This window comes from Palaemon carinicauda, chromosome 27 (genome assembly GCF_036898095.1).
Source record: "Palaemon carinicauda isolate YSFRI2023 chromosome 27, ASM3689809v2, whole genome shotgun sequence".
NCBI classification, from domain to species: domain Eukaryota; kingdom Metazoa; phylum Arthropoda; class Malacostraca; order Decapoda; family Palaemonidae; genus Palaemon; species Palaemon carinicauda.
The window spans coordinates 23,825,452-23,836,453 of NC_090751.1; the positions used below are offsets into that span (position 1 = coordinate 23,825,452).

The following is an 11,002-nucleotide window of genomic DNA, read 5'->3' on the forward strand; positions in this document are numbered from 1 at the left end:
CAAGATTCTGCCATTTAAATCTCATCTTTAGAAGCAAAGCCAGATAAAAATACAGATATTTCTGATTGAGCAAATAATAAGTGGACCAGTGAATGAGTGAACAAATAATTGTTATGATAATGTTATGGTTTTCATGATATCAGCAACACACTTGAAATGCGTATATGATGGAAACCAATTTAGCTGATGCATCATTGTTTGTTGTGAACATGTTACATTAATTTAAATCGGAAGAAGTTACTTTTAAACACTTTTCAAAATTATTCGAAGTGATTGCTTAATTTCCAAGATGAGATTTTCTCCCATTAAATCACTACTAAAAATCTGAGAAAATAAATTGAAACAGACAAACTTTTGCTTTCACTTGAGGTAATTGTTACAATGAACTGCCCAGGTAAGTATCTATCAAGTTCTTAGATCCCTAAGGTCAATAAGTAAATATTTGGTAAGTGTGTCATGTGAGAAAGATAGTCTTAGAAATTAATAGCTTCTTCATAAGGTTGAATTCCTTAGTTCTCACTCTTCAGAAAGGAATTTAGATAAACGCTGCCAAATAAATTAATAAAAAACTAGTTTAATAGTCAGATATTTTATAACGATATGGACTCCCTTGATAGTTCTATTACATAATAATTAAATTTTGACCTAAGTGTCCCATATGATCACCCAAAATAGTTAGAATACGATTCAATGCTCGTCATAAATAGGAATTTGGTAACTGTAGTTCAGTCAGGAATAATTACCAAGTTTATTCAAAAGTAAGACCCCCTGAGTTTACAAGAGTCGCACCCAATTCACTATGTCCTTAAAGAGCGCAAAACTAAAATTGGTATGCCTGCATTTTCAGGTTACGCAAACTCATTCAATCATTAGCCAAATAGTTGATCAAAATCAGTAACTGCCATACTGAACAAAAGAGTATAATAGCTTTTTACCAAAGCTCTCACATCATGGCATTCCCAAACAATCAGGTTTCCTGAGGTGGTAATAGTTTATGTTGATAATAAATTAGCCGGAATTTGAGATGTTACTCCTTCAACTCGAGTAGATTGACATCGTATAGAGTTAGACGAAAGTATTAATTAGAGAAGGTACCTTTTGATAGATTAGATAAATAGAATGAATTTTCCATTTGCTGATCACACATCAAAGATCTCGTTGCTTCGAACGTTTTTAGAAATTGTGAAAAAAAAAAAAATCTTAATAGTTGTAACTTCAGGATATGAATTATCAATTAAGTAGCTCATTTGTAACAGTCGGGGATTAGCTTATCTAACAAATTATAATAAGGAATATCACCTATCACAGTCCCTGCTAGCCATTTGGTAACTTACGAAGCCGCAAAAAAACCCTTATACACTATACTCAATTTTTTAATGAGCCATATTTGCACTGACTCGCAGGGGTGCCCTTTTAGCTCGGAAAGGTTGCCTACAAGCTAGCGGGAAACTTTTCCGAGCTAAAAGGGCACCCCTGCGAGTCAGGGCAAATGCTCCTCATTAAAAAATTATTATAAGAGGCTAAAGAGAAAAAATCTATTGGTAAGTTGGATTAGTTAGTCCTACGTTTAGTAATACCTCGGCAAGACTTCTATATCAATTATTGATAGTGGAATAGTTTGATGAACTTGTTGCTTGGTAAGTCAACTGAAGTGGAAAGACGTAAGGGTAAGTCAGTGGTATGATGTTAGGCAACTTCAATTTAATCAGCAAGTCATGCTCAGCCGATTAGTCAGCATTCAGTTCATATCAGCAAGTCACTAAGTCGTTTGACATCAGTCTGGAATTCCACCAGGAAGCGTTCCAGCCATTTCAACAACAAATTATAAGTATTTCAGTCAGTCAGTCAGTCAGTCATTGAATGTCAAATCATTCAGTTCGTCTATCACCAAGTCGGTATACATATGTAAGTGTTCATCGAGTGACTCCATCGTTTCATCAGCCAGTGAGTGAGTAATTATTATAGCAAGTCAGTCAGTCAGTCTATCGGCAAGTCAGTCAGTCTCAGCAAGTCAGTCAGTCTCAGCAAGTCAGTCAGTCTATCAGCAAGTCAGTCAGTCTCAGCAAGTCAGTCAGTCTATCGGCAAGTCAGTCAGTCTGTCAGCAAGTCAGTCAGTTTGTCAGCAAGTCAGTCAGTCCATCAGCAAGTCCGTAATTAATATAATCCCCCGGTAGGGCATTCAACAAGACAGTCCCCTAGTCTATCAGCACGTGAGTTGGCAATTTAGACAGTCCTTTAGAACGGCATTTGGCAAGTCAGCCAATCACTCAGTTCATCAGCGACCAGTCTAAAAGAAAGTACATCTCCAAGTCTACCACTCAATCAGTCTGAGTGAGTTGTTTATACTTAGTACATTAAAAGTCCAGTCTGAAAGTCACCTCAATCTGTAAGTCTGTTGGAGCAAGACCGCACTTGGTTAGTCTCCTGATCGATGCTCTTCGTTAGGTTAGTCAACTAGACGTATCCAAAATTTGGAATTCTGCCATCTATCATTATTACTACTACTAGCTAAGCTACATCCCTAGTTGGAAAAGCACGATTATATAACAGGGAAAATAGCCCAGTGAGGAAAGGAAACAGGTAGAATTAAGCTACAACGCTACTTGGAAAAGCAGGATTATACAAGCCCAAGGGCTCCAGCAAGGAAAATAGCCCAGTGAGGAAAGGAAACTGGTAGAATTATGCTACAACCCTAATTGGAAAAGCAGGATGATATAACCCCAAGGGCTTCAACATGGAAAATAGCCCAGTGAGGAAAGGAAGCAGGTAGAATTAATCTACAACGCTACTTGGAAAAGCAGGATGATACAAGCCCAAGGACTCCAGCAAGGAAAATAGCCCAGTAAGGAAAGGAAACGTAGAATTAAGCTACAACCCTAGTGGGAAAAGTAGGATGATATAAGCCCAAGGGCTCCAGCAAGGAAAATAGTCCAGTAAGGAAAGGAAACGTAGAATTAAGCTACAACCCTAGTAGGAAAAGTAGGATGATATAAGCCCAAGGGCTCCAACAGGGAAAATAGCCCAGTGAGGAAAGGAAACTCGTAGAATTATGCTACAATCCTAGTGGAAAAGCAGGATTATATAAGCTCCCAAGGAAAATAGTCCAGTGAGGAAAGGAAGCAAGTAGAATTAAGCTTAGATCCTAGTTGGAAAAGCAGGATGATAAAGGTTCAAGGGCTCCAACAAGGAAAATAGCCCAATGAGGAATGGAAACAGGTAGAATTAAGCTACAACCCTAGTTGGAGAAGCAGGATGATATAAGTCCAAGGGCTCCAAAAAGGAAAATAGCCCAGTGAGGAAAGGAAGCAAGTAGAGTCAAGCTAAACCCTGGTTAGAAAAGCAGGATGATATAAGCCCAAGGGCTCCAACAAGGAAAATAGCCCAGTGAGGATAGGAAGCAAGTATAATCAAGCTACAACCCCGACTGGAAAAGTAAGATGCTATAAGTCCAAAGACTCCAATAGGGAAAAAAAATAGTCCAATGAGGAGAGGAAATAAGGAAACATAGAATAGTGTTCCTGAGTATACCCTCAATCATTTGAAGTGATTGGTAAAGTGAAATATTAGATGATGTGATAAAGTAAAGGACGGTTTTGAAAACCTGAGTTTGGTGGACCACTTAAGTTAGTAGGAATAGCGAGATGGGAAGGAAGAAGAATGTTGAGCAATTCTTATTACACATATGTGCTAAAATAGGAAAAAATCCAAATCTAAAACTTGCCTCCAACTAGTTTTAGAATATTAATGACAGACGGCAATATCATACATATTAAAATATGGCTGACAAAACAAAGTTATGAAAAACTTCGAGATATGATTTTAGCCTACAGGAAATATAGAGGCCAAGTAATGTTCTCCCTATTCAAAAGCTGCTTAGAGTCGAGGAGTTATGCAAAGCCTGCAGACAAAGACAACTCTTTAATCAAGAAGATTAGATTGATCAAGAGATGACTTTAATCCAAAAGATGCGCAGGTCATACTGATACGAAATCAGTTTCAAATTGTAAAGTTCCTCAGATGTAATGTTTGTTAAACAAGAATTACCTGAAGTTTCAAATGAGACAAAGAGAATTGAGCTGCTGAAAACTTCCACAAAAAGCTTCTGTATGATCGTGGAGATGTAGGACTAAATATAGCCTGCTACTAACAATTTTGCTAAAACTACACACCTTTATCACTTCACAAACTCCTTTGAGGAAAACTCAAAAGATATAAGTTCAAATCTGATAAAGTTTTGAAACGTTAAACATAAGGAGGACTTCTGGAAACTTAATTCCACATTTCCCAATTTCTTCTCTGTTCAATATCCACGCAGATGAACATGCTCTACGCTTAGATGTTCAATACTGGATTTATTGAGGGCAGCTTCTTCTAACTTGTATAGCTGGCGGCTCCTATCAGTAGATTCATGATTAGAATTGCAGTTCAAGCACCTTGCCTCAACTGTTCATTCTCCATGGTAAAGACTGGAGCAAGAATTACACATTTTTTCCTTTTTACAAACTTTGGAAAGATGCCTAAATTTAAAGAAATTAAAACATTGCAATGGCTTCTGCTTGAAAGGTTGAACTTTAATCCTTTCATTTTCTTTGTCAATGTGGAAAGGCACATCAGCATTCTGGAAAGAAAGGATAATCATTGATGTTCCAAGTACTTTCTGCCCTTTCCACACTTTTAATGGGCACATAAAGTCTAAGCATGGTCATTATCAACGAAGATAAGAAGAGAGACGAACGTAAGAGCTATCATCTTTCCTATAAAATTTCCTTTGACATTCTGTTGACAAACTGTCCCTTTTCTTTCCTTTTTTTTCACTTCCGGTCAAGCCATCTGTTCCATCGTAATATTCTAAGAAGAAGTTTCAAGTAATGTTATTGAATTTCTGTGGAAAGGATTAAAACTATTCAAAATACAATGTGAATCCTTATCAGTCTCTCAAGAGATAGCTTAGAACCAAGGTTTCCCTTTCATTGGTTGAAAGGACTTTACGTGTATGATTTATACATATATATATATATATATATATATATATATATATATATATATATATATATATATATATATATATATATATATATATATATATATATATATATATATATATTATATGTAATATAATATAAAGTCCAAAATAATTAAAGCAATTATTCAAGTAACACTATTCTTCTTTGAACGATATAGCAACAGGACGCTTTTCTTAAGTTTTCTCTTCCATTTATCTATCTATCAATCATCTAACACCTTATCCTTAACCTAACATTTTAACACTAACACCTCCCCCCTTGCTTTACCTGTCTCTATGCCCTTCTAACTGTATAGCACAGCCCTATACAGACGTTAAAAAAAAAAGGTTTTTATCGCTTCCTGACTCTCTACATTTCCAACCCTTTTCAGACATTTCAGGGATTTTCAAAGACTGGACGCTCCGGAAGCGCCTCTTAAAGACTTCGGTCAGTCAGTTTAATAAGTAAATTGGGTCTGTTCTTCTTCGTCATGGTAAGTGTTTCTGAGACGGTGGTTTCTTTGAACACATTTCATTCAATTGGTAGTGTTACCCACCATATGCTTTTTCCACTCTTTATAAGATTTGTATTTTATCGTTGTTCTTAACATTTGTTGAAACGGCGTAAGTAGAAATCACACATCTCCCGTTTTATAGATGCTGTTCAAATTTTTGTCTAAATAAAGATGCACTTTCATTGCAGTTCATTTCCTGCTGTAGAATGTAGTGCACACAATTCACCGCGATTGGCCATAAAATAATCTAAATAAAATTTCAAATCCTCTTAGCTTCACAATATAAACTTTTAAAGATTCAAAATATTTTGCATTCGCTTTTGAAATAAATATTCGCGATGACCTTATGAAAAGAGACATTATCATTAATCGTATGCTTTCTCTGGGCCTGGTTGCAGTGGCAGATGTCCCATGTGGCCGATCTCAGATTCGCTCCGCCAAGATAAAAGGGGGGACAGATGCTGTGCCCCACCAGTACCCCTGGGTGGTTTCCATTAGTACGTCGGGGCCTAATTCGCCTCATTTCTGCGGTGGTTCCCTCGTCCACAAGAGATTTGTAATTACAGCTGCTCACTGCGTTCACCAGTAAGACATGTTCTTTTTTTAATCTGTTCCCCATTCTAAGTCACGTTATTTTGTAAATTCCTGATTTTTATGGAACTGTATTATTTTCCAATGAACTTCAGTTTATTTTGAATTGCACTTATATTTTGAGTTGCAACATTATTAAAAAAGAATCTATCTTAGCTGCAAAATTATTAAAAAAATTATTTAGTTGCAAAATCATTAAAAAAATTCTTTAGTTGCAAAATCGTTGAAAAAAAAAATAATTTATTTTCAGTTGCAAAATCATTCAAAAGGTCTATATTTAGTTGAAAAATCCATAAATAAGAATTCATTTTAGGTTGCAAAATCATTTAAAAAGAACGTAATTTTAATTTTAAAAATAGTTGGGAAATACTATGTTTTTAGTTGCAAAATCCATATATCTACATTTATTCTTGTTGTTCTTCACCAATAAAGCAAGCGGCCTCAGGACGTGCAAGTTTTGGCGGGAGCTCACAACGTTCTCATAAAAGATGACAAGACTGTACAGAGCATTCCAGTCAGCAACATCGTCATACATTCCAACTACTCAAAGGTAATAGAATACACATAATTAACAATTTCTGAACCAATAGGTAAACTTACAACATTTAAGATTGTGGTAGCCGATGTGGCAACGACACTGACGGGTGAACGCAAGACTGGGGTTAGAGTCCCGCTAAAAACTCGTTAGTTTCTTTGGTCGCTGCAACCTCACCATCCTTGTAAGCTAAGGTTAGAGGGATGGGTGTTTGGGGGAGCCTTTAGGTTTATATGTTGTCATCAGTAGCCATTGCCTGGTCCTCCCTGGTCCTAGCTTGGGTGGAGAAGGGGCTTGGACGCTGATCATATGAATATATGGTCCGTCTCTAGGACATTGTCCTGCTCGATAGGGCAATGTCACTGTCCCTTGCCTCTGCTATTCGTGAGTTGCCTTCAAATTTTTAACCTCATTGTAACATTGTAAGCCACAGGTTACTCTGTATCAAATCAGGTCTGGTTTCCCACAAGTATTTTTTAACAACCCCAAGGGCCTAAGTTACCATTTTTTTTTTTTTTTTGTTACAAAATATTTAGCATTAGGGCCTACAGAAAACCTTTGATCATATATGGTGCACATTGAAGGTTTCCTTTACAATAATTGCCTAACAAAATACTAACGTAAAAAAAGAAAAAAAAAAAGTTATCGTCTAGCAATACCCTTAGTACAGAGGTGTGTAAACATCTAGAAATCTTTATGCACATAGCATGAAATCAGATCTTAATTTCTAGTAGAATGTAGGAAATATACTTTTTAGCTATGATAAGCAGCTCTTCTAGGAGGACACTCCAAAATCAAACAATTGTTCTCTAGTCTTGGGTAGTGGCATAACCTCTGTACCATGGTCTTCCACTGTCTTGGGTTAGAATTCTCTTGTTTAAGGGTACAATAGGGCACACTATTCTATCTTATTTCTCTTCTTCTCGTTTTGTTAAAGCTTTTATAGATTATATAGGAAATATTTATATTAATGTTGTTACTGTTCTTAAAATATTCTATTTTTCCTTGTTTCCTTTCCTCACTGAGCTATTTTCCCTGTTGGGGCCCCTGGGCTTATAGCATCCTACTTTTCCAACTAGGGTTGTAGCTTAGCAAGTAATAATAATAATAATAATAATAATAATAATAATAATAATAATAATAATAATAATAATAATAATAATAATAATAATACATATTCTTCATAATTTCATCTCTGACAGACAGTCTTTGTTCATCAGAGATCATTAATACAGAGATGAAATTATGGAAGTTCTGTATCTGAGGTGAGCTGACGATATAATCTTATCTTACAGAAGTCTCATTAAAAACGAGATTATACCAAAATTTGCCAGTTTCACTTGCCATAAGGTTATGACCTATTTTTTTCCCATTTCCTTTCTTGTATCCTCTGACCTTGTCTAAGTAATGAAACTGGATTGCTCACATCATATGTGTTTGCTAAATAGTTTGATTCGTAGATATAAATCAGTATGCAGAGTAATCAAAATTTCTAGGGACTTGTGTGTCCTCTAGAAGGACCTTATTATTATTATTATTATTATTATTATTATTATTATTATTATACACACACACGCACACACACACACACACACACACATATATATATATATATATATATATATAGTGTGTGTGTGTGTGTGTGTGTGTATATATATATATATATATATATATATATATATATATATATATATATATATACTGTATATGTGTGTGTGCGTGTGTGTGTCTGTGTATATGTATATATAGACTAGGAGTTCGCAGAACATCACTGGACTATATATTCATTTATCTGTATGAAACTAAATAAGTTAAGTTAGTCACAGATCATCGACCAATAGAAAACTGTATAAGAGATCGCGTACCATAGTAACAACATTCATTTTTTTCTCATCTAACTAAAGAAATACATCAACGACATTGCCATCTTGGAGCTGAGCCAGGATGCACAGTGGACCAAGTTTGTCAGGCCCGTGTGTCTCGCTGACATGGAACTCGATACGGTCAAAGACTCCTTAAATGGTCTATCTGTCACAGCTGTTGGATGGGGCAACACTGATGAAAAGCAGCACGGTAAGTAGAAGGGTCTTTTTTTAATGAGGCTGATCGATTCATATGGGATCTTGTTAGTTGTCCGGGACAAGTTTGACTTAGTATTTTAAGATTCGTGTACTTTATCCTGTTGCTCTTATCGAAAGAAAAAAAAAAGTCTTGCTATTTGTCCGGGACAAGTTTGGCTTAGTATTTTAAGATTCGTGTACTTTATCCTGTTGCTCTTATCGAGAGAAAAAAAAAGTCTTGCTATTTGTCCGGGACAAGTTTGACTTAGTACGTACGTACTTTATCCTGTTGTTTAAAATAATAATGATAGTTTTATATCCGCTTTTTCTTATTCCGTGCAGTCTATCTCACCCTTCCTTTTCTTACATATTAAACCAATGCCTCCATCGCACTCAACTGGGCAGTGGGATATCTATTTCCTTCTATCTAGCTGACGATTGAACCACATCTTAGAATGATGGCATTTTGTCTCATCAGGTGGCAGGCCCGCAGCCATTCTCCAGAAAGTTGATGTGGTGGTGGTGCCAACGGCTACGTGTGAAAACTGGTACAACATCGACGGAGTGCGATTCTACGACAGTCACTTGTGTGCTGGATATGAAAATGGAGGAAAGGACACATGCCAGGTTAGTAATGTCTCTCTATGTTAATATTTTTTAAAGAATTTTTAAAGGAATAACTAATGTAGTCTACAACAACATCATCACGCTTAGCAGAAATCGATAAAGAGGTAACGGATAGAAACTGGAATTGAAAAAGATACATCACCACTCAGTGTGGTAATTTCTTTACATACAAATTACCAATACATGGAACAGACTTCCAGCGGATGTAGTGAACAGTAACACGGTAAACAAATTCAAGAATAAGTTAAACATGATCATAAAAACTCTAAACGTTTAAACTAATTCGTTCTACCCAAGAGTAGAATGGAGTCTCCGCAGATGGTCTGAATTTAGTCTTTGTGACATCCAAAATCCTTGTAACTCCTTATATCTCCCTTCATTCTGAAATGGCTAAAGAAATACCCTACATCTGCAGTATAACTTCTTAGCACCCACCTCTCTCATTTGTACAAAGAAAATATTTATAGTGATCTAATTAATCCTCATCCAAGGAATGGTTCTTATTTCTAGGGTGACAGTGGTGGACCTCTCATGATGAGTGACAACGAGGGTCGCATGACCATCGTCGGAGTTGTGTCAACAGGCATTGGCTGCGGTCGGCCAAAGACTCCCGGTATCTACACCAGGGTATCCCGGTATATCAGCTGGATTCAGAATAACATGACACAACTTAGCGCACGTACCCAGTAGCTCCACCGCAAGGTTCATTAGAAGATGAAGACATCTTTAACTCTGGACTGGTTTTCGACACCCATAGCCTGGTGCAAGTAGTTAGGTTCGTAAGTACCAGAGGGGCGAATTACCTGTCCAGATTATTTATCTAGCTCGGAACGTTTGCCGTTTTCTACTTTGCCAGTGCACGTTTGAGACCTTACACGTAGAATATTTGATTTGTATTTATGGTACTTTAAGTGATGTAGGATAGGTTGATCTTGCTTGCGTATTTCTCGTTTGTGTGGCTTTTCCAGAGATACTAACGTTCACGTATGTGCTAGTCAGGAGGATAATGACTTGATCTCGTGCCAAAGAGAATTTTCACGTTATTTAAGAAAATGCAATTCTATATTTTGATTTTTTTCTTCCGGGGTCTGCTGTCCTAGTGCAGCTACATAACCAGGGATGAATCTAGAATGGAACATTAACAATAATTCAGTAATTCACCGTTTTTTTCGGATTCGTCCCTTAAGCATTTGCATTATAAACTGACTATATTTATGAACTAGACGTTTTAAGATTTTGAAAAATAGGCAAAGGAAAATAGTTACATTGGTCCAAGAAAGCAACTTAGGAAAATGTAGTGTACGATTAAAGAATATCACATCAAATGTTACAAATGTTACATTGATTGAAGAGGATAACCCTTTCAATAATTTTAACTTCCATGTTAGTTTTTTCCCACAATCAGTAACTACCATTCACATACAACAGATATTGGAAATTTTTTTTCAACCATCATTTGATTAATTTGAGGTTTTCTAGCATCCTGACATCTAAGGTCATTAAATCTTTGATGTCAAGCACTTCATAAGTACTCTGATACAGAATTTGTTTCCCTGGTGTATTTCAGCACATTTCATCAATATCTTAAATTTCCGAATATCCCATTTCATCCCTTCAGATCTTAGACAAATTCATTATAGTTTCGTTCTTACCATATCATCATCCAAGCTTA

The 11,002-nt window shown here is 36.2% G+C and overlaps 1 protein-coding gene across 1 annotated transcript in view; it reads left to right on the top strand.

The window, feature by feature from the left end:
- The window catches only part of LOC137621133 (trypsin-1-like), a 28,855-nt gene extending 18,157 nt beyond the window's left edge, over positions 1-10,698 (top strand). Inside the window, exons 2-6 of the mRNA XM_068351565.1 lie at positions 5,916-6,102; positions 6,541-6,658; positions 8,548-8,716; positions 9,182-9,330; positions 9,841-10,698. Coding sequence (XP_068207666.1) covers positions 5,916-6,102; positions 6,541-6,658; positions 8,548-8,716; positions 9,182-9,330; positions 9,841-10,020 — 803 coding nt within the window. The 3' untranslated portion in view covers positions 10,021-10,698. The remainder of the gene's footprint in view (positions 1-5,915; positions 6,103-6,540; positions 6,659-8,547; positions 8,717-9,181; positions 9,331-9,840) is intronic.
- Positions 10,699-11,002: the final 304 nt, after the last annotated feature.